Raw genomic sequence first — 27,075 nt, forward strand, 5'->3', positions numbered from 1 at the left:
GTTGTAAATGTGTCTATTTATACAGAATTTCAGCTCTACAGAATTCAACAGCTTTCCATCAGCAAAACAGTGCTTGTGTGGGCTGTGGGCCAAGACGTGGCCCCATGCCTCCCTTTATAAAATAGAATATCGGCGATTTAGGGGGAGGGGAGCCCTTAAAGCAGGCTGGGAAGGAGATGCCAGGGACAAGCGGGGGAGAACCAGTGGTTTGGAAGCCCAAAGAGACATGATCGGAAGCCCGAGCAAGCGCAAAAAGAGATCAGGAAGTGCAAATCCCAGGTGGCTACTGTGGATTTGCCACAATCTGGAGGGGTGAGGGCAGAATCCAGGGGGCAGTGAGGTGGCTGCAAGCAGGCAGCTCCCACAAGTGGTCTGGAAGTGTGGGAAGAGATGGGGAGGAAGGCAGACAGGATATTCTGAAGATGGGGTATATTTGCGCCTTCTTCTGACTGCAGACAAAGATTCAGAAGAGAAATGGTTTGGGAGGAAACAGAGAGATGGAGGGAATGGCACGCTCTAAAGAGAAGAGATTACAGCAGAGAAAGAGGCAGAGAGAAAGAGAGGGGACACACTGAGGGGTGAGGACTGTGGCCAGAGTGCGATGTGCAAGTTTCCAGCTCCAGCCATGTTGAGAGAGGCTGAGAGGCTGCACGGAGCCAAGTTCAAGTATGTCCTCCACCATTCACTATGTCACCATGGGCAAGTCCCTAAACCTGTCTGATGATCTGTTTCCTCATCTGTCAACGAGGACAAATGCCCTCCTCGTAGAAATGTTGTCAAGAAATACGGTGCTATTGCAGGTAAAGCCCTCACTCAGCATCTGGTGCGTGGGGGCGCCCAGGAAACGGGCTAGAATTGCTATGAACCGCCACTGGAGCTGAGCAACAAGGCGCTTGGAGACCGATGCATTGGACAACTGTCTCAGGGAGATGCAGGGATGGTGGGGCCTGAGGGAGAGGGGGGAGCGTGAGGCGGGTCCCAAGGTCTTTGAGGAATGCAGGGATGGCCAGGATGTCAGTAAGGGGGGAGGGAGGGGAGAAAAGTCAAGGTGCACAACTCAAAGGAGGGGAGGGTGTGGGAGTAGGTGGAAAGCAAACATCCAAGGGGTCCTGAGGAGCTGGAAGAGTGCCGACCAGGAGGGGCCAGACTCCCAGGCTCCCCCAACTTCCCTCAGGGACCACCAGGAAAGAGAAGGGAGGGGGGGATTTCTGCACAGGCCCAGGATGAAGAGCAGCCTGTTTACCACGGAATATGGGTGGTGGAGAACAGGGTGGGGACACAACATTGGGAAAATGAGGCAGTGGTGCGTGGTGAACATGTGGCTTCCAGAATCACAGTGCCTGAGCTGGCCTCCTCAATCTGCCACTTACCAGCAGTTACTAACGTCTAACCCATCTGTATCTTGGTTTCTTCATTTTTTTTTAATGTTTATTTACTTTTGAGAGAGACAGACACACAATGTGAGTGGGTTAGGGGCAGAGAGAGAAGGGGTCACAGACTCTGAAGCAGGCTCCAGGCTCTGAGCTGTCAGCACAGAGCCTGACACGGGGCTCCAACTCACGAGCTGTGAGATCATGACCTGAGCCGAAGTCGGACGCTCAACCGACTGAACCACCCAGGAGCCCCAGTTTCTTCATTTTTAAATGGGGCTCATACGGGACACCTGGGCGGCTCAGTCGGTTAAGCATCTGACTTTGGCTCGAGTCATGATCTCGCAGTCTGTGAGTTTGAGCCCCACATCAGGCTCTGTGCTGACAGCTCGGAGCCTGGAGCCTGGAGCCTGCTTCGGATTCTGTCTTTCCCTCTCTATGTCTCTCTGTCTCTCAAAAATGAATAAATGTTTTTTAAAAAATTGTTTTTTAAATGGGGCTGATACAAATGCCCCCGTCATTGGTTTGCTGTAGGAGTTAATCACTTAACCTGAATAAAGCACTCACTCAGTGTTCGGCATATAGTAAGTGCTCCCTCACTGTTGAGGAAGCTCAGAGTAGATCTCGGAGGATGGGAAGAGAAGTACTTTCTGCGAGGTTGGGTCAAAAGCCGCCAGGGTTAAAATCTCCCATGAGGTTATGTATCCATGTCCAGCCCGAAGCGAGCACACCCAGGACCTGGTGCAGCTGTTCTGAGGCCTCCAGAGCCTCGGTGGGAAGGCTGATACCACAAAGGCACTCGAGGCCCTGTGGGGACGCTCCCTGAGGCATGTCAGGCAGCACATAAGCGGTCCAGGAGGGAAGCCACCGCTCGCCCTCACCCCCAAGCTGGACTTGGACTCAGGGCCTGCAGAGGACCCAGATGGCCATGGGGTGACCTCGGAGGAGATGCCTGAGGGCAGTGGGGCAGGCCTGAGATGGGCAGAACCGAGAAGTGATTCTCTTCTCCCCATTCTCACCCAGCACAGGAGCAAGGGGTCACAACCAGGCAGACGTCAGACCCTTAGGGCACAAGCCAACTCTCCACAGCTGGTCCCCAAATAGTTTCCATCCAGCTCCGGAACACACTGTGGCTTCCTTCAGCAGCGGCTTCAGGCCCCTCCAGGAGTCCCAAGTCCGGTCCTAGCTCCCAGAAGGCCGGGGAGGGGAGGGAGGACTAAGCCCAGTTCCTGAGACAGGAAGGGCGCTTCCCTCCTCTTTCTCACGGTCCTGCCTCCCTCCCTCCCTCTCCCCACAGTCAGTGTCCCTCCCTCACACAAGCAGTTCCCTTCCTCTCACCTTCCTAGTTTCCTCTCCTCACAGACCCTGCACCCCTTCTCTCAGGGCTCTGAGTCTGCTCCCCAGTCTCCCCTCCTCTCATAAGAGGCAGCCCTGTAAATAGGAAGTGGTGAAGAGGAAAGAAAAAGAAGGGGCGTGTTCTGAAAATCTCTGCTCATTCGGGTGGCTATTGTGTCACCAAAGTCGGGTCTTGAATTCTCCAACAATTGGCTTAAAAAGAGCAGGAGGCCAACTCAGAACGTTACGTGCCTCCAGTCACCCCTGTCTGTGAGACTCGCGGCCCTGAGGGCTGCCAAGCCAGGGCACCAGGGCAACCAGGGTCAGAGGCCACCGTTCTGCCTCCTTTGACATCAGGGGGGGTGTTTGGAGTCCCCATTCGGAGCCTGTGGACACACAGCAGAGGGCCCTTGGCACACGTCCTGGCACAAACACAAATCGAGGAGAACAAAACCAGACACGGGCTCACCTCTCTGTGGCCAAACACATATGCAGGCTTCCAAAGGGCATGGCCTCTCTGTGTGGGGCTCCTGGGCAGGAAGGGGAAATCCCTCATAGGAAGTACTCTTCCTGGTTCGCTGCTGACAAGCAGGTTAGAGTTACATAACAGGCCCTCGTGTCCTCACAGGCCCTGCTCTGCCTGTGCTGCCTGCTATCCTCAGGGTGTCTCTGAGCCTGGTCCCATGGGAATGTGCCCCTCCCGTATCTTCTCTTTCCCTTCTGTACACTGACTTGATTCTAGAAAAAGTAAAGAAAGGAGATTTGGGATCTTAGCCTGGCTCCAGGCACTTTAGCAACAACTAAATAAACCTCCAGGGGCAAGAGAGATGTCGTTCTTGACAAGTGTACCTTTGCTCCACAGGCTTTCTGAGGCTGTAAACACAGCATTCTCCTGCCAAGGACCGTCGCTGACTGGAGAACTCGCTCTGCAAGGGCGGCTCCCCAACAAAGAAGCATAGCACTGCCCCGCCCCACACCAAGCCTGGACCTCAGCTCTCTCTGTCCTATCCTTGTCACTCTACTTGAAATGCCTCAGAAAAGCTCAGTTTGGGGACATCCTTTTTCAGCGGTGCTGCTGTGCAATCTCAGCTACCTACCTGCTATCTCGGGGCAGTGGTCCGGTTTTCTCGTCAATGAAAGAGGGATACTGCCTTGTCCCCCATACAGGATTGGGAAAATTCTTTGTAATGTGCAATAGAGAATGTGTGGTGTACTGCCTCCAAGAGATTTTTAATTTCACTGGGACATCAAGCCACTTTTAAAATCTCTTCACCTAGAGAAACTTCATGGAATACTTACAACAGACTAGGCATTGTTCGAAGCCCTTTACATGGATTATTTCATTAGTCCCCCACGCCCCCCCCCCCCCCCCCGCGCGCTGATAACCCTGTGCCATGGTACAAGCACCACCCTAATTTTCCCAGAGCTGGCAAATGAGGCACAGAGAGGCCAAACGAGGCCAAGTAATTTATCCAAAGCTGCACAGCAAGCAGGTGTCAGGGCAAGGATCTAAACCACATTTGTTTGACTCTGGAGCCCATATTCCTAACCACTGCACACACTGCTTCTGCAGTATCATCCAGTCATGATTACGTGATAACAATTAAAATAGCATATGGGATATGGGGAACCTGGGTGGCTCAGTAGTTTAAGCGTCCTACTTTGGCTCAGGTCATGATCTCATAGTTCGTGCGTTTGAGCCCCGTGTTGGGCTCTGTGCTGACAGCTCAGAGCCTGGAGCCTGAGCTTCGGATTCTGTGTCTCCCTCTCTCTCTGCCCCTTCCCGGCTCATGCTGTCTCTCTCTGGCTCTCAAAAAAATTTTTTTTTAATTTTAAAAAATAACATATGGGATAAATGTTCAAAGAGCCCAGGATGTGGTACAGTTAAAAATGTGCAACACAGCCATCCACAAGACTCGCTCTTTTAACCACTGATCCTTCAAGTACTCTTGGCCTCTTCTGTAAAGCAAGGGTGGTAGATCAGGTGGGCTCTCCAGTTCCTCCACAACCATCATAACGCTGCTTAAGGTCAGGGCACAGAGAAATGTGGAGAGCCCGATGTGGGCTTCAGGCTCAGCTGTGGGTTTCAGAATAGTAGAGGAGAGAAGGCATTTGGGATGCAATAAAGCAGCACAAGCTCACACGTGACGATGAATAGGGTGGGCAGCTGGGAAGGGAAGTATTTGAAGAGGAGAGGTTTTGGGGAGCCTGGGTGGCTCAGTCAGTTGAGCGGCCGACTTTGGCTCAGGTCATGATCTCGCGGTCCGTGAGTTCGAGCCCCGCGTCGGGCTCTGTGCTGACAGCTCAGAGCCTGGAGCCTGTTTCAGATTCTGTGTCTCCCTCTCTCTGACCCTCCCCTGTTCATGCTCTGTCTCTCCCTGTCTCAAAAATAAATAAAACGTTAAGAAAAAATTTAAAAAAAAAATGAAGAGGAGAGGTTTTGGGGAGCCTGGGTGGCTCAGTCAGTTGAGCATCAAGACTTTAGCTCAGGTCATGATCTCTCTGTTCCCGAGTTTGAGCCCTCCGTTGGGCTCTGTGCTGATAGCTCAGAGCCTGGAGCCTATTTTGGGTTCTGTGTCTCCCTCTCTCCCTCTCTCTCTCTCTCTGCTCCTCCTCTGCTCATGTTCTGTCTCTCTCAAAAATAAATAAAGATTAAAAAAAGAAAAGAAAAAAGGAGAGGTCTACTAGGATGGGAAGAGAGGGTGTAGAAATAGATACAGGCCTATTGCATGTACATATATATGAATGAATGGACAAGTAGATGGTAAAAGGGAGGGAAGGAAGGAGATTATGGAGGAAGGAGGCCTGAGCGTTAGACTAAGGAGTTTGAATTTATCCCTTAGGCCCTAAACGGCCTGACAATAGACTCCTATTACTTGAGGTAAGCCACAAGCCTCACCTGGATGCCACAGCATCCTCCTGGCTGCCTTCCCATTCTATGGTCTGTCTCCCCCCCAAGTCAGTTTCCACCTGGGCTCCACAGCGTTTCTCTAAAATATAAACTACGTGATGATGCTCTTGCATAAAGCCCTTCCATGGCTTCTCATCACCTACAGCATAGCTTCTACGTCTCTACTTTGTGGTGCAACATCCCAGGCTACCCTGTGAGTCTCTTCAGCCGTCCCTGCTTTCCAACGCATCCCGGGTTCTGGCCATCCCCACAAACGTGCAGCCTCTATGAGGTGCTGAACATCAGCATGTTTTGGTTTTGCAACGATCGCCTTGCGGTGTGGAGAATAGATAGACCAGGATGGTGGTCAAGGAGTTGAATTTCAAAGAAATAAGAGGTCAGTGGACGACCTGGTAGCATATGGGATGTAGGCATTGAGGAAAAGGTGGGAAAAGGATGACTCCTAGGTTTTTGGCTTATGCAAACAGATCAAAGGAGAGATAAGGAGAATCAGAAGAGAACCACGGCTGGGAGGAAGATCATGAGATCACTTTGAGCCATCTTGAGGCTGAGGTGCACTGAAGACACCCACTGGAGATGTCAAGAAGGCAAATGGTGGAGGGAGCTCAGCAGCAGGTCTGAGCAATGGAAGGTGTGGGTGTGATGAGATTCTCAAGAGAGAGTGTTGGGAAGGGACATCCAGGCTATGCCTTGGACAAGCGGACAAGCCAGCATTGAGTGGGTTGCTAGAGGTGAAGGATCCCGCAAAGGAGACGCCAAAGGAGATGGCCAAAGGCTGAACGTGGGAAGAGAGGAGTTCAAGGTGGGGGTGGTCAACAGTGTCAACTATTCCAGAAAAGTCAAGGGCTAAAAAAAAGTCTATGAGATGTAGCAGCACAAGGCCATTAAAGATCTGGGAAGACCTATTCTGAATCCAAACTGGACTGAGGTTAAGGCTGACTGGGTGGAGACAAATGTTGTCAGAAATATAGCTGTGAATACGGAGGAAAGAAGGGGACAGTGAATGGGTAGGAGGCTGAGGGTTTCTCTTTCTCTATTTTTTTCTAGAACAAAGGGACCTGAGCATGCTCAAAAGCTGATGGGAGGCTTAGTTAAGAGGAAAGCTTAGATATAAAATCACTTATCACACAGATATATCTGTTTGTTTACTTGTTTGCTTCAACCCATTAGTCAGCAAACCCAAACAAAATCAAAGATGGCATTTTATTTTTCTTTGTCCAATGCCTAGAATCGTCAGGCCCACAGTGGATGCTCAGAACATGGGCTGGAGGCTGAGAATATCATCAGCACAAACCTGAAGCCCTGGAGGAAGATATCCAAATCTGTAAATTAGAAAGGGAACAGAAGCATTATTGAGGCTTATGAACTTAAATAGGATTCTTGAGGTATTTCAAATTCTTAACATGTGCCCAAGAAATCCAGAGACTTAAAATACCATGAGAAAAAAATGGTTAAGAATTCTCTTTCGTTTGGCAGGTCAAGGTTATAGTCCAGCAGCACAAGCTTTGCACCCCGCTATTGCTCTTGCATATTGTTCAGATTTCTCCAGCAAAAAAATGTCCTTCAGACATGTGAACAATGATGCATCGTCAGTCTCAAGGCCAACAGCTCCTCTGTCTTTGGCTTAGTGCTAATGAACCAGCCCTGACAAGGTCAACTGATGGTGCTTCCCAAAAGTCAATGCTCCAACAAGCCTCTCGCCCTTTGCCTTCATCTGCCGAACCATATGTTGCATTCACGTTGTATCTGAGCAGCAAAATATGATGACCACTAAACAAATAGGGTGATGTTGCTTTAAGCTAAGCTTCTCCAAACCTCAACATTACTTTCGGAGATGACAGCACTGGCTAGAAAGCTAAGACTCCACTGTCAAAGGATGTTGGCATCCCAAAGGATGCCTTTGCCTTTCTTGTCCTCACACCTGATTTCTCAATGCTGAGGCCCTGCTGCCGAGCCCCTCAAATTACTATTGCATTTCACATGAGGGCAGCAAAGAAAGGACTTGGTCTCTGGCCCAAGTCTATCGATCGCAGGAGACTAAAGCAATGGACGCAAGAGGGCAAAATCTGTGTTCTTTAAGGAACTCATCTTTCCAGTCTCAAAAAAATCTATAAACAGCTAAGCGAGATGAACCACAGTCCTCACAGGACCCTAAGGAATGCTGACTCAGAAAGAAAAACAGAGGGCCTGTGGCCAAAAGAAACCGAGGTTTCTCAGATCAACATCTTCAGTTTGGCTTAACCTGCCCAATCCACCTGGCAGGCACTTCTGGGGGAATGCCAACCACATCCGGAGAGATATAAATTCACTACCCTTGGTCACTGCAACAGGATGGGAGAGTTACTATTTTCAACCTGGAAAACCGTCATGTTGTTGTGGTTGGTTAACAGCTGCCATGTTCCACCCTCAGCTGGCCACTGTTCAGAGCTGGGTGCAGCACTTTCAATGGACAGAGCTGGTTTGGAATGTCACGTGAGTGGGCCACGTTGAAGCTTGGCTGCCAGGAGCCCAGCTAAGCCACAAGATGGCAGGAAGCAGGTGCCCAGAGAAGAGAAGAGCGCTCCCCTAGAGTTAGGGGAGGTGGGCTTTTATTGGGTCAAGGATTTGGGCCAACCATTGGTGGGGAGTGTGGCCAACGTGCCAATCTTCTCGGCCGCAGCCTCCTCCACTTGGGTCAGGTCAGTAACAGCCACATCAATCGCCTGGTAGAGTAACAACAACTTAATGACATCACTCATGTCAAAAGCATTTTATAAATTAGAACAGGCCCACAAAGGTTCATTTAAGGAAAGTGGGTTTAGCATAACCAATAACAACAGCCAGACACCCACTGAATATGAAGGGGAACACTCTGTCTTCCATCAAATAATAGTCAGAAAAGGACAGCTACCTCAGCCTGTCCCCTGGTCCACGTGTGTCCTTCAGCCTGGTCTGCTGTATCTGATATGTCCTTACGTAACCCAGACAAACACTCACTTAGGAAAACAGACACTAAATGTTTCCTAAAATTTTGACCGAAATAAAGAGCACTTATTAGGTAAGACTTGGAAAATGCAGGCTCAATGCTTGGGTGGTGGCAGAGAAAACTGGATTGGTAATTCAGAGATTTGGGAAGGGCCTCAAGCTAATCAAAATAAGTAAAATTTGGTAGAAATGAGGTAACTATTTACTTGCAAGGTTCTCCTGGTCTGAATCTATAACCAAGAATCCCAGCAAGCTTTAGTCCAGGTTCTGAGTCTCAGTTTCCCCAAATGTACACAGTCAAGCGGGTAGTAAAATGTCAACCCACTGTGTGTGACAGATGCTATTAGCAAAAAGGCACAAGACACAAATAATCCTACTAGTAAGTGCTTGCTCATTATGAGCGCAAAATACTAACAAATGAGCCTCAGTTTGTTTCCAAGGAAACCACCTCAATATAGTGAAAAGGGCATTAAAATAGATGTTCCTTATATTATTACATTTGCCTGTTACTAAAGACCAATGTTGTGTCAAATAAGATACCAACATGGGAAGGATATTCCTTTAGCTTAGGAATGGTGGGGTCACCTGATCAAGACATGGTGGTTGTGGGCTGGAGTGATTGGAGGTCCCCTCTTCTGGGTCCCAGGGTGACCAGCAGGTGTCCCAGACAAGGGAAGCCAAAGGTGCAATAGGTCAGACTCACTCAGAGCAGCTTCCAGACACCAGGGAGTATTAGAATCTGGGTGGGGCTCTTAGGTCAGTTTTCATAGAGTCATGGACGCTCATCCCAAAGGAAAACAGGGCTACTCCTTCCAATTCCACCCCACCCCACCAGAGGCACTGAGCAGCGGAGGCCTATAATCAGTATGTCACAGTTTCCAAGTCGAGATCAAACTCAAAGCCAGGGCTCAACATTGAAGAAATGAAACCAATACTGGAGATCATATAGTTCTCAATTTAACTAAGAATGGAAAATTGCCTAATGTGTTATCCTATAATATCAAAAAACTAATGCCACCCAAACCTATACATGACTAAGATCTTATCTTGGGCATTCTCATGGCCTTTCTAGGATTTTCCTTTGCTTTTTAAGTTTCATGATCTCTTTCACAAGCCAAGTGTCATGCCCTTCAGGATCAGTCCTGAAGTTCAAAGGCATGTATGGGTTCTTCACCACAGGGGCTATGCTTGCACATTTCCCTTTCTAACTAGCAAGAGAAGGGCAGTGAGGTAAGATCCAATGCTTAGGATGGTCCATTTTTCAGAATCACTGGTGGACTGTTGCTTAAGATCTTTGCAGAAACAGGATCTGAGCAGGGAGCAAGGGCAGCAAGAAAACTCCACCCAGAGCTGAGCTCAGAGCATGGAACAAGGCAGGTTCTCAACCCAGTCTCCCAATACTCTCTCCCTTGTCTTTCAAGATCTCATAAAGTCGGATGGTCAAGGTAGAAGTGCGAATGACTCATATCCTCATTCCTCAGTCTCAGAAAGTTTCTGAGAAGTGGAAAAGTCTAGGGGCAACAAACATTTAGAAATTAATTCAAGACTGCAAGCAGCCCAGCTGTGACCCTGGCTCAAAGCACAGCCCTGGCAGGTGAACAGTGCTCAGTGAGCTCTTACTGCAGGACACGGAATCAGCCACTCACCTAAAACAAGATGACCCTCAGGCAGAGATCACGGTTTCTGCATCTGCAGCTGCACTAACATCGGGTACTTGCTACGCTCTGGTTTTCCCAAAGAACTCTCTCCAATCACAAGCTGCAAGAAGCTGGCTGACCCTGGGGAGAGCAGCTCAGTGCACCTGGTTCATGCACTGTTTTGTGATAGGACTAGGCCCTAAATGTGGGTCCCTTTGTGTCTTTCAAGTGAACTTGGGCAGTATCTGGATACAGATGGAATTCTTACTAAATTCTTGATCATGGAATGAACTTCTGAAACCGACCTGTTCCGATGCTATGAATGTCTCTGATGCTTATCTCTATGCAAGAAGACATGCCTCCAAGAAGGGGTGCACGGGGGAGGTTAGGTAGTGACATTTACTCAAACCCCCAACGTGAGGCAGTGTTCAAGGAGCTTTACGGACATTGTTCTATTTGATGCTCACAACCCTCTGGGGTATTTGACAGATAAGAAAATCTGTCAAAAGCTGTTGGTTACCAGAAGTGGGGTGGGTGGAGAGATGGGTGAAATAGGCGATGGGGATTAAGGAGGGCACTTGTTGTGATGAGCACTGGATGATGTTAGAATTGTTGAATTGCTGTATTGTACACCTGAAACTAATATTACACTGTAATTAGATGGTAACATCTAATTGGAGTTTAAGTAAAAACTTACAAAAAAAAAAAAAAAGAAAGAAAAAGAAAGAAAAAATCTGTCAGGGAGGGTAAGTGAAGAGTCCAAGGTCACAGAAGTAGAAAGGGGCAGGGCCGGGTTTAGAATCCAGATTTGAACATGGACTGGTAAATGGAAGTGTCTTTACTAATTAGGGGTATGTCATTCCTTATGATCATAATTATTGAAGAATCCTGTAACAAATTCTGCTCTTAGAGCCACCGTATTCTGAGTGCTCCACAATGGAATAGGACCCTCTCAACTTCTGCTGTCACGTGCATAATTAGGATTTATGTAATAGCAAATAAGGGAAACTGCTATGCAGGACATTCCTGTGGGGGACAAGAGGCCCTTTCTCTAGAAAATGTATATATTTTGCATTTTTATATTTGCAAGTAGCACCCACGTAACCATCAACAAACTAAGAAGAGATTAATATACATGCAAAAACCTGAAGAATTTTCTAGGCTCTCTCACCTGAGGCTCTACAGGGGTAGCAATCCCACCAAGAGGCCCCTTTCTTGGAAAATTAAAGGTGTCAAATCATGGTTCATTCAAAAGGTACTTTTTGAGGCCTCTGTTGTGCAGCCACATTCAATTCGGTTTTATAACAAGCCATTTATGATCTATACAAATTGCAATGCAGTGGCAGAAAGTACCGTGACCACAGACCCAGGAACGGCACTGGGATACTTACCATGAGTGTGAAAATTACATTTCTGAAGAAAACAGGATAAATATGGTGAGAAATATTGTTATGAACATAGCTGGATAATTGTTGCCAAAGGAGGTGTTTCATTTGGCAAGAATCAAGAAGTCTAGAACCAGGCCTTAATGTCAGAGGTGTTTTTAACTGGAGAGGTTTCACACAGCCTTGTGAAGCCTTCTGGAAGCCATCAGCCCAGCCTCAGCCCCAGCGTTTAGATGCTGGCTCTGGCCACTAAAATGATGCCACCATTGTCACTCTCCCATTTTTTTTATGTTTGAGAGAGAATTGCAGATGTCCCTTAATCTCTAACTGCCTGCCACACATTAAAGAATTTTTATATCTATATAAAAATCTGTATGGAAAAGAAAAACATAAATATACGTATATATGTATGTATAACCTGGCCAAAAAGCCTATTAGAGGAAGAAAAATATTTGAGACCTTACTTAGAGGTACTTTTGGGATCTCACAGTCAGAAGACCTAAAGGGCTCTGTTCAAAATTCCCTATCCTATTTGATTTAAATTTTCTCAATATATGAAACCCAAGAAGTAGGCTGACTATTAATTAGCAAGCTATTCACTGCACCCCAGGGCAGTCATCCAAGGCACAGAGAGTGCTGAAATCTTCCATGTGGAGACTGATTTCAACAGTTTACCACAAAGAAGTAACTCAAGTCCCAGGGCATGCACTGTTTGGGTATAGAAACCAACAAAGAACAACAAAGAACAACAAAGTTTGAGCAATAATCTTTTACTACATTAAAAACAACTAAACAGGGGCGCCTGGGTGGCTCAGTGGGTTAAGCATCTGACTTCGGCTCAGGTCATGATCTCGTGGTTTGTGAGTTCAAGCCCCGCATCGGGCTCTGTGTTGACAGCTTGGAGCCTGAAGCCTGCTTGGGATTCTGGGTCTCTCTTTCTGTTCCTCCCCTGCTCATGCTTTGTCTGTCTGTCTCTCTCTCAAAAATAAATAAACATTATGTAGCAACGTGGATGGAACTGGAGAGTGTGATGCTAAGTGAAATAAGCCATACAGAGAAAGACAGATACCATATGGTTTCACTCTTATGTGGATCCTGAGAAACTTAACAGAAACCCATGGCGGAGGGGAAGGAAAAAAAAAAAAAAGAGGTTAGAGTGGGAGAGAGCCAAAGCATAAGAGACTGTTAAAAACTGAGAGCAAACTGAGGGTTGATGGGGGGTGGGAGGGAGGGGAGCGTGGGGGATGGGTATTGAGGAGGGCACCTTTTGGGATGAGCACTGGGTGTTGTATGGAAACCAATTTGACAATAAATTTCATATATTGGAAAAAAAAATAAAACAAACATGTTATTTGGAAAAAAAAATAAATAAACATTAAAAAAAAAACAAAAACAAAACTAAACAGACCATGTCCTACTTCTTATGTTCCACTGGGGGAGGGACTCTGAAGGGTCAACACTTTACGAGACTCAGAAGAATAGAAACCTCACAGTGGCTCCATAAAGCTCCCTTTGCACACACAGGGACCGTCTGTGGACAGAACCATTCCCTAGGTTATGTTGTCTCTAGAAACCAGAGAGAAACACAACACGCACACAGGGCATTCCTATGACAATGTGTCCTAAAAGTCACCGCTTCCAAACCTTAGTCTGATTTGCTTCACTACCAACTTTTATGCTGAATGACACATTACAAACTTGTACTCTCTTGCATTCCCCCCTCGGTCCTCTCTGGGGGTAGGGCAGACAACGAGACAAGGATAGACAAAAACGCCAGAGAGAAGTGGAAGGAGCTTCTCTAGGATGTCCCCACCGAGCCTGGCCCTGGCTCCCTGCCTGACCCCCCCCCCGTCTGAAGACAGACCACAACCACACGGCCCCTTGCGGGCAGGCTGCAGGGAAAGGGCGGGAAGGACTGTGGGAGAACGCTGAAGTCAGCTGCCCATGAGCCTCTGAGTCAGCACCTTCAAGACCAGAGTGGCTGCTGGGAAACAGACTTCTCTCCCACAAAAACCCCAAATATAACAGCAGTCTAAGAGTTTGAAACCAATGGACACAGTTCCAGGCGGGAGTTCCAAGCTGATCATGGGTGCCAAGGAACTGGGGAACGGAACCCATCACCCACCCAGTCACGGCTGCCTTCCCGAGACAGCAGCAGTGTTCGAGAGACAAGGAAAGATGAGTGGGGTGCTACATGGATGTGCAAGAGTGAGTCCTGCCTGGAGCTGGGCTCAGTTTTAAGTCCTTACCGAATAACCAAACACAACAATGACCTCATTCCAGAAACTGTTTTCCCCAGGAAGACTTGGATGGCTTCACGTTTCAACTTAGTTGTTGCTTTTAAAGTGAACGGGTATAGAGGGTAATTGGGGATGCAATGGAAAGAGACTCAAAATGTTCTAATCAATGAGGTATGAAAGTCATGCAACTTTAAGTACGTCTCAGGATGTATTACCCGAGAAAAGCACAACACAAAATTGTACACAGACACACACATACTAACTTAGAAAAAAAGTTTAGAAGGAAAGATACTGACTGACCTCTCCAAGTATGAGTGAAGGAATTATAAACAATTTATTTAAATTTTTTCTACTCTTCTAAACCTAAGAATTCTCCAGCTATCTGACCAAGCACACAGTTTCACAAAGGATGTACGTTAACCAGTACGGGAGGAAGGAGTTCCTTGTCTGGGTCACCAGATGTTCCAAATTAATCCCAGTGACCAAGACGGATGCAGACAGCAAGGACAGCCAGCACATCTATCGACAGAATTATTTTTCACATTCTCTTTAATGAATGTGTATGGCTTTTCCAACGGGGGTGGAAAACATCCTAAGAAGTTAGTGGCCTGAGGCATCATGCATGTGGGAGCCTTGAGAGCTTCAAGAATCTGCCTCTTCTCTACCCAGGGAGAGTCTCTCAATACTGTAGGATTGTATGGGGTGAAGGGAGGCAGAGAGAAACAGCACCCGGGCAGAATTCTGAAATGCAAGCTTAACTCAGAACTGTGCATTCCGGTGGTTGGACAAAACAGCTGCGTACTCTCTCAACTACATAATACTCCTGCTTCCAAAATGACAAGTTTTCCATGCTGAGGCCACTCACACCTCACCCACACCCGCCCTGCACACCCAGACTCTGCACTGTATGCAAAGAAATGTTAACATCTGTCGGGGGGTGGGGGGAGAGGAGGCATCTACTGCATGCTGGGCCCCTCTCCTAACTAGCACCAGGCCAGGTCCTTCCTCTATGTCTTCTCCTTCAAAGTTCAAAATAATGTAGAAACAAGGGGTTGTGAGCTATTTTAAGACAGGAAACCAGAAGTACAAGACAACCCGTCAGTAGGCTGAGAAACTACGGGGATGGAATTGGCACGTGTCATCTGGAATTGGCACGTGTCATCTGGCTTAGAAGCCCTTGCTCCCAGGCAATGTGGACACAAGCAGCCTTCTGCATAAAGACATATCAGGGGATTGTTTCTGGCTCCTGAAGGAGGGACAGTTTCATGAGAATGGTTGTGAAAGTTTGAAAAAAGAAAAAATGCTGCTAAAAGCCAGTTACGGACACTGCCAGGCTCCTTGGGGCTTTTATGGTGCTGCTAAAGGGAAGCAAGGTCCATTCTGCCATGCTGGCACTCCTTAGGCAAAGCCTGGTGATTCACAGGGGGAGGCCGGCCCCTTCTGCACATTGGGCAGCGGCTGCAGCGACCAGAGGTGGTGGCACTGACTCATAAAGCAGCCAGTGGTCACTGAGCCCTCCTTTTGTTCCAGGCTGTGCACTGGGTGCTTTATTCACATTCTCTCTCGTTTGCAAGAGCTCTATGCCCAGAGTGACACAAGCAGCAGGTGGTGTTATTGGATTCAGACCCAGGACAGCCTGATCCTAAGCACTTTTCCTGCTAACACAGATAGAACCATGTCGCGAATCCCAGACCCTCATCTCTTTGACAGAGGAAGAGTGGATCCCTGCTGCACGGTCAGCACATCAAATCCTCATTCTTCCACCCGTGACATTTCTCTAGGACATTCACATGCCCTGTTCACAACTTGAATTGCTCCAGAAGGTACAGGGCATGTGAATGTCCTAGAGAAATGTCACGGGTGGAAGAATGAGGATTTGATGTGCTGACCGTGCAGCAGGGATCCAAATCAAATCCCAGGAGGCCTCACCTGCTAACCCATGTCCAGGCCACCCTCAGCACCTGCTCCTTCCACAGAGGGATGGTCATTCTTCCACAGGGACAGGTCATTTATATGCTCTGGTTTGCTTCCTATGTTTCTGCTTTCTCTTCCCTACTATATTCAAAGTTCCTTTCAAATCAGTACTTCCCAACTGTAAGACCATTTGCAAGGAGGAATCACAGAAACAACAGAATACACTGCAGAAGAAACTAAGATCCTGCCTAAAATTGTTCCACTTACTGTATTTGCAGGCAGCATGGTTTTGGACGGAGTGACCCCTCTGAGACACGATTTTACAGTATCTCATAAGAATGCAACTTCCAGAACGGGAGCTGCCAATTGTAATTTCACTGGAATCCATGGAAAGTCTTATTCTTAGATTGAAAACTTCAAGCGCTCAAACAGGAGACAACAAACACTTGGCTTGGCCATAGTTCATTTAAAAAATTAAAAACCTTCAACTTTTGGTAGTAATGTTTAAAAGCACCTCAACAGTATCATGTGATTGTTTAACAGAAAATAAAAAGCGGACATATTGTTAGGATGTGTTAATGGAAGTGGAATGTCCAGATCACAGAAATGTGCAGCTGAACTCTGGGCCGAGCCCTTGTTATCCAAAATGACAACACACTCGATGCTGAGAAGTGCACTTAATAAACTGCTAGAGTCCTCAGAGGAGGAAGAGCCTTGGTGTCTTTGTGGTAAGAAAAGAGCACAGAGTTGGGGTGCCTGGGTGGCTTGGTCGGTTAAGTGTCTGACTTCGGCTCAGGTCATGATCTCACGGTCCGTGAGTTCGAGCCCCGCGTCGGGCTCTGTGCTGACAGCTCAGAGCCTGGAGCCTGTTTCGGATTCTGTGTCTCCCTCTCTCTCTGCCCCTCCCCTGTTCATGCTCTGTCTCTGTCTCAAAAATAAATAAACGTTAAAAAATTAAAAAAAAAAAAAAAGAGCACAGAGAAACGTAAAGAAATTTTCAGATGTTTGACAGGCTGACATATGGAAGAGGGGGTCTAGAACATGAACCGGTGAGTAGGAATTACTGAGAAACAATGTTCTGTTCAATCAAAAGAAACTTGCAAACTGTGCCTGTGGGAGGCAGAATGACGGCCCCCAAAGATGCCCACGGCCCAATCCCAGAACCCGTGTCTGTGTTATCTTAAGTGGTAAAAAAGGACTTTGCAAGTTTGATGAAGTCAAGGATCTTAAGATGGGGAGACTCCAGGATTAGCCTTGTAATCACAAGGCTTCTTATAAGAGGGAGGCAGGAATATCAGAGAAAGAGATGCGACAACAAAGCAGAGGTCAGACTCAGAGAAAGATCGGGGTGCCACACTGCTGGTTTTGAAAGTGGAGGAAGGGGCTACAAGCTAAGGAATGCAGACAGCTTCTAGAAGCTGGAACAGGGTGGGGAACCACAACGGAACCGATTCTCCCCTGGAGCTTCTAAAAGGAATGCAGCCCCACGGACACCTGAATTTTAGCTAACTAGTATCCACTGTGGACTTCGGACTTTCAGAACAGTAACAGAATGCATGTGTGTTGTTTTAAGCCACTAAGTCTGTAGAAATTTGTCAGAGCAGCAACAGGCGATGAATGCCATGTCTAACAAGGGAATAACCACTACCGGCCCCAGTGAGCTCCCCGTCTCAGAAGGCAATCCAGAAGAGACTGAACACCTACCCATCAGGAATGCTGTGCAAGAAGGCCTGGATGACTCACAGCACACACTGTGACCCTGAGAGTCCACATGCACTTGGCTGGTCCTTCTCCTGCCATTGTGTTCAACACACTGGTCTCCACCCCAGCCTGGTGGCAGGCAAGGCTTGCCCTCGCCTTCTCCCAGGAGGACAGCAGCAGTTAGTAAAAGGCACACTTTGAGTGGGGGATGTCCCAGTGGTGCCTGGGCCTGGCTCAGCACTACAGTGCTTGCGGGGTGCCTACCTGAGCAGAGGACCCCTCTGTTTCTGGCACAGGAAAAGTTGTCACACTGGCAGAAAGCCCCGTAGATCTTGCCGAACTCGCTCTCGAAGCAGGAGCACTGGTTGCAGCTGCACTCCCCACGCCCGCTGCACAGGGGCTTGCCCTCTGCTTCCCGGCACAGGTTCTGGTATCCACTCTGGCTCTCCCCTTCCTGGCACTCACACCTGGTGCCCAGGTAGCTGGGGTTGCAGTCGCACAGGCCACAGACGTAAGTCCCATTCCCACTGCATCTGGCGCTGTCGGGCTCCAGCCCTGTGCTGCAGCCGCACCTGCAGCTGTAGGTGACCCCCACCTCCAGGCTGTCCCGGAACCCCACTGGCCGCAGCGTGAACATGTGCTCCGCGTGCTTGCCTGGACAGCTCCGGGCCTCCGCCGACACCTCGAAGGACGCCTGTGCAGAAAGAAGAGAGGGGATGTGGCGTGGCTAGTCAAGAGCTCTGGGGTATCTGCACCAGCCTCCTAACCCCCCCGGGGACCCAGGGAACTTCCCCCCCACCCCCGTCCCGAGGTCCTTGATGCAGAGCTGCCACTGAGCCCCAAGGAGGAAGAGGCCCCAGGCCACCAAGCGCCCTCGCTGTACCGAGGACGAGAACACTCGGGTGCGCCCGTGTTTGACGGGCACGTTATCTTTTCATCTGCACGACCCTGAGGAAACTTCGGGCTTCCACAGAAAGGTAGAGACTCATTCCAGGTCACACAGTTCTTCCTGCATTTCACTTGTATCCTATCCTCTCCCCTGGCCATTGTGGAAGTCACTCAGTCAACAAGTACTTGCTAAGCACGTCTTCCATGCCGGGCACTGAGCTAGTTCTCCCTGACCTCACAGGGCACGGAGGTCCATGGACCCCGGCCGATTACCTGCCCCTCTGCAGAAAGGTTTCCTTTCCTTCTGGAGAGGGGACGGGATGACCCTGGGTCCCTTCCAGGGTATCTGTCTTCCCACAGGTAACACCTGAAGCCTCGCTCACGCTCGACCCAGGTTCCTCCTCTGGCTGGTCCTCGTAGCTGCGTCTTTCACGATCACGGCCCCAAGGTCGTAAACAAGAGTCATCACAGATGAAACACTCCACACACACGTACAATATTTCTCCTTTTAAACAAAGCATGAAGAGAAGTGCCGCTACCTCCTGAGCTTCTCATGGGTTGCCCTGGAAACAGGCAGCAAGGTGGTTCTAGGTGGCAGACGGTGGTGCAGGAAAGATGCCTGTTGGCTGCCCACAGGGCTGCAGTGTGAGGATGACAAGGACACAGCAGCCTGGCTCTCCCAGGGGACGGAGCCTGGCTCCCCGCCCCCCCCCCCCCCCCCCCACCGAGAAAGGAGCCATGTGCGGTAGTCATCCAACACTTGGCTCAGAGCCCAGCACAGGTGGGGTCCGCAGACAGGTAGCTGGCACCCCCTGACCAAACACTACTCTGAAACACTCCTCTCAACGGTGGCACTCTCTGACCAGACAGAGGCCTGTGCCCACTCCAGAAACTGACTCACTGCATCTGGCCAAATGTCTTTATTTTATTTCATCTCATTTCATGTTTATTTTTGAGACAGAGACAGAGACAAAGCGTGAGCAGGGGAGGGGCAGACAGAGAGGGAGACACGGAATCCGAAGCAGGCTCCAGGCTCTGAGCCGTCAGCACAGAGTCCGACGCGGGGCTTAAACTCATGGACCGCGACATCATGACCTGAACTGAAGTCCGACGCTTAACCGTCTGAGCCACCCAGGCGCCCCTGTTTTTGAAAAAGCTCCTCAGTTCATTCTGAAGCTCAGAATGGGTTGGAACCAGTTTTAGCTGTTGTTATTTTTAATTCTATTATTTGGGCTGGATTAAAACTGATTTTTAAAAAGTCATCTAGGCTTAGTTGGTTATGCATCGACTCTGATTTCAATTCAGGTTATGATCTCACGGTTCGTGAGTTCGAGCCCTGCGTCAGGCTCTGTGCTGGCAGTGCAGAGTCCGCTTGGGATTCTCTCTCTCCCTCTCTCTCTGCCCTTCCCCACTCATTTCCCCCCTCAAAGATGAATAAGTACACATTTAAAGTTAAATAAATAAATAAATAAATAAATAAATAAATAAATAAATAATCCTCTATTACTTGTTTTACTGTTACTTAGGTAACAATGCATATGTTTAGAGAACACTGAAAACATGTTTTTTCTAAATGTTCTACAGATCCCTATCACTTTGGGGTCTTTAATAATTCTAAAGGGCTTCCCCTCAGATTCTAGGACCTGTGGGGCCACCCCAGTGTAGGGGTAGGTGAGACTGAGCAGGAGGACAGACCCAGCACTCCAGGTGCCAGAGAGAGGTCCTACTTGGTGGCACACACGGCTCCAAGGGGACTCAACAACAGACATCCAGGAATCAGTGTTAGCCAAGGGGTATCACAGGTGAGCTGAGGATGGTGACCACTAGCCAGAATCACAGGGTTCTGGGAGAGCCAAACCAGCAGCAGACAGTAGGGACTAACCCATCCCCTTTCCAGAGAGGAAGCAGGGTTGGTGGGTCAGGGAGCTTAATGCTGGTCACACAGCTGGCGGGGGTGGGACCAGGCCTGTGCTCTCCTTGGCACATCACTTCCTGGAAGTGGGGAATGCGCCAGATGTTCAGTGTCCTTATCTGGGGACAGAGGGAGAGGTGGCCCAGCTCACTGCAGGGACCACTAGATGGTGATCCCCAAGGTGGTGACCAGAGGTGTCTCCAAATCATCCTGCCTTGTGCTAGCCTACAGATAGGAAGTGGGGGGAGGGGGGGTACTTGACCGAAGCCACCCACGGGGCCATCGAGAATGCAGAGGTGAGCATCCCTCCGTTCAGAGAGAAGCCATGGCTTGCTCAAGGCTACTACTTCTGAGGGCTACAATTGTGTGGGACCTATGAAGTGAAACGCCCTTGCCTCCCAAAGGCATCTGTGGGTCAGAAGTGGAATAAGCTACAGAGGAATAACCCAGACCAAAAGCCAAAGGGATTTAATTACTGAAAGATGGTGAGGAGTGTCCATCTGTGAGCATAACCTTCCCCCAGGGAAACGTGCCTGCATTAAGGGACACAGTAACGAGAGAATTAAATCTCCCCAGTCTTACCAGTGTGTCTGTGTTCTCCAGGGCCTAAGTGCAGAAGCTAGGGGAGCCCCTGCATCAGTGCAGGGAGCCAGTTACCCAGGACTTAGAAAGGCTCACATGCCGTCCGCCTGGCCAGCAGCACAAGGACGACTGGCTTTAAGCGGTCCCGGTGGCCTTCCCCAGCCAAAGTTGTGGTCTAACCGAGGTCCTAGCTGTCGGGCCCGTGCAGCCAGCCACCTGATCACCAGAGAATGACTCTAATTCAGCCATGGGGTCTCATGTCCTGCCGGGCACAGGAAGGCTATAAAAAGCACTTCAGGAACAAGTAAATCTGTTCTGCTAACCTCCTTTCAGAGTCCATTCCCTGAGGGATCAGGAAGGAATCCAGAGTCTGTCAGGCAGCTGGAATGAGACTTTTCCCTGATTACCACAGACTTCAACTGATACTGAAAGCTCCCCAGTTCCTTGAGACTTTCCATCTCCCACTCGGAGATTCCAGAGAAAGGTCATGGACACAGCAGCCCTCCCTCCCATCCAGTCTTGTTATTGAAGCCTCATTGGGATGCTCCTGGTTTCCCCACAGGGCTCTTGGCCTGACCCTCGCTTTCAAAAGGGCTGCCCAGCCCCCACCCCAAACCCACCAAACCCAGGGCTGTACAGACGCCAAGTCCACCAGGAACTCACTGAAACAAAGCGCTGGGCACGGGCATGCGGTACAGAGCCCCACAGGAGGTGACAGGAGAGGGGGATGCTGTGGGAAGCCCGTGATGGGCTCACTGCGTCCTTTGTACTGGGCGTTAGTGCTTGCTGCACGGCTGGCCACTTGCATACTGATTTGTCAAAGCCGGTTCATGAGAAAATCAACTCCCAGTGGCCGGGCCCACTCCATCAGCACTGGCTGGTGTTGGGGCCAGAGGAGGAAAATTAGAGAAAACACAGAAATCACTGGAGAAGAGAACCTTATTGGATATGACACTTTCAACATTTTATTTGAGGCGTGTTTCTCGTTGAGGATGACCTTGTCCCTTACCCCCTGCCATCTTTCCTGCTTCTTGCCCAGAAGAGCTCTCTTAACCCAGAGAACACAGGACAGTCACAAAACCGTGGCCTCTGGTTGGAAGTGACCATAGAGTCCCTCCCTGTGGAAGCTTTAGCTACAGGGGTGAGACCCACCTGGCTGCCACCTGAACCCAGCTGTCCCAAGGCTGCACCCCACACACGTACCCCATGGGGCCCATCCTCATCCATAGACCAGACCCAGAGGTACCCCATGACAATTATTCCCTGTGTACTTTCCCTAATCCTGCTTCCGTAAGGTAAGTCCCCGAGCCCTTCTGCTCGCTCTACACTCCTGCCTACCTCATACCATTCGCCACCTTGTCCATGGGGCTCCCAAATCATGGCATTGAAGAAAAACACCCGGCTGCCAAATAACACCAGACACCTTGGCACAACTGTCCTACCCGTATGTCCCGGCCCTGCCTCTGCAGCCTCCACTCCAGCCACCCTCTCCTTAGGCCCCAACACTCCCCTCAAATGCTTCCTCCTACAAAAGGGCAATGCTTGTTCACAGCCTCAGAGCCTCACCTGCTGCTCACCATGCCATGCCCACTCCTCCCCCTCCATGCCTGGAAAATCCCTACTCATGCTTCTTACCTCGAACAGCACCCCCTGTGATGTGGTCCTTCTTCCTTGGGGCTGCAGTGACACCTTGCTGAGCTTTTATAGCCACACCCATCACCCTCTATGGGGCTGCCTCATCTGCACGTGTATTTCCTCTGCCAGATTTGTCCTTGAGACAGATGTTAGAGCAGGGAAGTGCCCACATACTCAGTAGCCGGCCTGGTTGCTGAAGCCCAACTGTGAGCCCCCTAGAGAAAGCTCAGTCTGGAAGGAGGGACAGAAGTTTGCCTTCCTGGCCCAGGGCTAAGAGAATCAGATTGGCCTCAGCCAGAAGTGCAGAAATGCATCTCTCAGGAAAAAGGTGGCTGAGGGAGCGCCCCCTCATTCCCTGCCAGGGCCGGCTCCATGGGCCTGTGTCTGTGCACTCCCAGGGCCCCACACTCCGAAGGGCCCTGTGCTGTTTAATCCTCTGCTGTTGTCACCTTCAGACTCTGCATTTTTGAACAAGGACCCCATGCTTTGATTTTGCACTGGGCCCTGCACCTTATGCTGCCAGCTCTGCCCCCACTGCTTCTGGGGCCCTCAAAGAGCTGAGTCAAAGGGACGCTCCCGGCACAAGCATGCGGAAGAGCCATCGAGGGCACCCGTGTGGAGGCAGCGCCCTTCTTTCTCTATCGCAGATGCTCTACCAATCATCCCAAGACAGCTGAGATTTTTTGTGTTTGCGAGAAGATGCCATTTAAAAATCTTTTTTTTTTTTTTTTTTTTTTGTCCTCTGGACAATGTCCTTACTGTTTCTGAGCTATCCTGGCAAAAAAACAAAATCTGTACAGCACGGTGTCTGTATGTAAGTGGTAATGATAGCACCTTGGGCTTCCTTGAAAGCTTTTTCTTCCAAAGTGCATGAGGTATACCACAGGCTTTGGTACCAGCAGCTTCAGTTTCGACTGCTGGTGTTTGGGGTTCAACAGCAGCAGGATTTCCGGCAAGTTTCTCAGGTCCCCCTTGGAGCCTCAGTCTTTCTCACATGAAGTGGGGAAGTAATGTCTACCTTACAGGTGCTGCAAGAAGCAGAGGAAGCTGCAGTAAATCCCTACGGCAGAACGGGGCCCATTATAAACCCCCGGAGTGGTACTCATGTTATCCCCTCCATGATAAGGAGGACTAGTCAGATGACCTTGGTGTGAGTGGCATCCACTGCTTGCTAGCTGGGGGATCTCGGGCATGTTGTCACACTCCCAAATCTCAGTCTGGCAGCAATGGGTGCAGCGTCCCATCCCCCACCTGAGCCAGGGGGTGTGTGCACTGAATGAGGTGAGGTGCCTAAAGGCACTCGATGAACTGTGTTCCCCGTGTGAGGGCCCCCATTCTTTGTTATCATGCTTTGCTTCGAAATGAACCCTCTGAAATAGATAGGACAGAACAGAATCATAGGCACTAAAAGGCCAGGGAAAGGTGGTCTAGGGTACCAGCATCAGAGCCAGAAAGCCCCAGCTTTGAATTTTCACTTTGCTACTTATGGTAGTGGAATCTGGGCAATTCAATTCTTTGTGCCTGAGTCTTTCTCATCTGTCAATATAAACAATGGTATCTTCCTCACAGGGAAGTGGTGAGGAACACAGAGCTAACTCACAGTCTAATTTGTTCCTGGTCTTTCCTAAGGCTAACTGCATGTCCCTCTTGGGTCCATGAGGGACCCCAATATTCTCATAACAATTTTCTCATTTTTGCTTAAGGCAGCGTAAATTGCCTGAGTTTCTTGCATATCCCAAAAGAAATCTAACTTTATGCTGTCATTATCAAAAAACACCAGTTCCTTTGACCTTCCTGGTTTCTAGACAATTCATCGTGATAGTTGCTTGTCATTTGCTCTTTGAAAAAAAGAGAACTGAGCACAGAACTCCATATGTAGTCTTACCCACACGAAGAAGAGTGGAACCATTATCTCTGGGGTTTCAAAATACTTCCGTTAATATGACCTCAATGGCCTTTTTTTTTTTTTTTTTTTAAGCAGCATTGTTTATTCACATTAAGCCTTTGAGAATCAGAATCTGCCAGGTCCTTATCTTAAAAACTACTAGCAAACTAAGTTTCCTCTACCCTGTTAATAGTCTGAACTAAATGCAAGATATCAGTCCTGTGATTTCAATACTGCTGAATTTTGAAAATGATTTTAAGTCTTGGTTTTCCTGGAGCAAAGATAATCTGTGTTCTCTAGTTCTGTGACCTTTTCATACTTGATAAGCAGTCTTTCGTGAGTTCCACTCAAGCCAGTAGAAAACACAAGTAGATAAGAGACATTTGGAACCTCATTCAAGTCTTCCCTCTAGCTGACATTATGAACACTCCTCAGAAGCAAGTTTACTCAGCTACAAATCTGCCTAACTGTGCTGTCATCAACTCACATCATTTATCTTATCCATAAGGATGTCATGAGACATTGCCAAGAGCCTTCCTGAACCCCAGGCGTCTTGTGTGTGTGCTGTGGGTCCTCTCTCTCACTTCTGTCCCACTGCACCTATTTCTCCAAGTAAGGATTCCTTGCTGGGTGTTTTCCATGTGTTATTCTTGCGCCTTCCTGACACTGCCCCAGGCATTCTAGCCACAGATCCACAGAACTCACTTACATGTCATTTTCTCTGGTTATCTCTACCTCCTTCTGTTTTTCATAGCTGTCTCTCTAAACCCTGTGACAATTAGGCATTGTGGTTTTCAAAAAATCATCTAGATTGATCAAAACAACATAAATATGTTGCAAAATTTGACAAGTATTAAAAAATAAAATTTTCTTGGAAGTGCCTCTTTAATGAGATGACGCTTTCCCCACCTAAACAGTCCATGTATATATTATTACTTATTGCTAAATAAGACAGGGATCAATTCTATTCCAATTTTGTATTGGTCTAGATTAAAGCACAACCTCCAAACAAACTTATTCATTTAATTAGGAAGATGGGAATGGAAGGATTTTTGTATGGCAATGTTACCTTATTCTATGAGTGCCTTCCGAGTTAAATGCCACAATCATTTTTAATTTTTAATGATTTATCATCTGACAACTGATTAGGACCTCTTTCACTTTTTTTTTGTAAATAAACTTGGAAAAAAACATGCTTTAGAAAAACAGTTGTTACTTAGAGTCCTTCACTTTCTCAACACTGATGCCATGTTCTGAATTTTCCCTTTGACAGGGCGAGGCACCACTGTAAGACTTACAACAGGCGAGACATCCACCTGTGTGTCATAAATGAGGGCTGCTGTGAAGGGGAAGGAAGGAGAGGATCAGGCGTGGCATGTGGGAAAGGCCCAGAAGACCATATGGAGGCTCAACCAGACACGTGGCTACACCTACTTTTAGAGCTCTTTCCCCTAGAGCCCTGGGTATAAGTGTGTGTGTATCCACTTTGGCCTTCGTTAGTGCTTAGTGCCCCCAAAGATATGGTCATCTATTTTCAAGGTCCCTATCCATTTTTTTTTGGCTCTAGTCAGATTCTTTTATGTGTGGAAGAGAACTTTCTCTCACTGCCTTTCTGTTTTCTGAGCAATGAAACTATCAACATAGCAAGGAAAGGATCCACGGTCTGCTTCTAAGCAGCAGGAAGCTCTGGAAGACGTGTGGACAGCTCTCCATCACCACTCTGCCTGCCTCTGTGCCTGTGTTTGTTCTTTGTTCTCATCACCCATATATTCTCCCCCTCCCTTAAGCCCTTGGCTTGGCACATAGGTACATATCTTTACATACAATATTTCTTAATTATACCCACTTAACCCACACAGAGCTTCTAGGCCCTCCATTGCTGTGGAGTTATCCATTCCATGTGACCAAATCAGAAGAAATGGATGGCTTTCTTCATATTTTGCAGAAGAGAAAAGTGAGGGTCAGATTATCCGAGACACAGAGCAGGCTGCAGAGGACTAGGAAGGAAGGCCAGTTCTCTTAGATTCCCACCCATACTCGCCCACATGATTTCATCCCTGTCAAATGAAAATAATAATGGTTGAAAACACCAAGGGCACAATGTCAACTTGAGGAAGCCTTAGGTGGCGATGCACTGAACACTGTCGACTGACCAGATCCACCCGGCACCTTAAACACACAACACAGAGCATGCCTAGGAAGGTCCCCCAGCATGGTATGCTGAGTTGGAAGACAGAATATAAACCCCTAAAGGACTCTAATAAGTCATAAAAGTTACCAGAAGTCAAAGAATGATGACCAATGCTAACAGGTATAAATGGGGATGAGAACTTACCGTGTCCCCAATCTTCAGGCCTTCACACTTCCTCTGGCCAGGGTAGGACATACCATCCTGGCAGGTAGCAGTAAAGAAGAGATTAAGATCCTCAGGCTGATCCCAGACAGACAGCTCCACTTTAGACCGGATGCTCTGAACAGAGAGAAAATGGAACCAGAACCAGTTAGTAAAGCCTGCAGTTCTCCACACTGGTTCTCTGAGGCCCACTTGACTATCTCTAACTCAGGAGTCTCAGGCCAAGGAAAGTTGGGCTTGGTTCACTGCCGGTCCCACATCCTTTCCCTTCTCTCCACACGTATGCCATCTTGCTAGACCTGGCCCAAAATCTCCCTCCATGAGCTCAGAGAGGTTGATAATGGTCCACCCGCCATATGGTAA

The 27,075-nt window shown here is 48.6% G+C and overlaps 1 protein-coding gene across 1 annotated transcript in view; it reads right to left on the reverse strand.

The window, feature by feature from the left end:
* The window catches only part of ITGB5 (integrin subunit beta 5), a 121,443-nt gene that overhangs the window by 15,618 nt on the left and 78,750 nt on the right, over positions 1–27,075 (reverse strand). The window contains exons 9-10 of the mRNA XM_060639734.3: positions 26,695–26,829; positions 17,722–18,151 (exon numbers count right to left, since the gene is read on the reverse strand). Of these exons, the coding sequence (XP_060495717.2) occupies positions 17,722–18,151; positions 26,695–26,829 (565 nt within the window). The remainder of the gene's footprint in view (positions 1–17,721; positions 18,152–26,694; positions 26,830–27,075) is intronic.

Source organism: Panthera onca, chromosome C2, assembly GCF_046562875.1.
Source record: "Panthera onca isolate mPanOnc1 chromosome C2, mPanOnc1 haplotype 2, whole genome shotgun sequence".
Lineage (NCBI taxonomy): Eukaryota > Metazoa > Chordata > Mammalia > Carnivora > Felidae > Panthera > Panthera onca.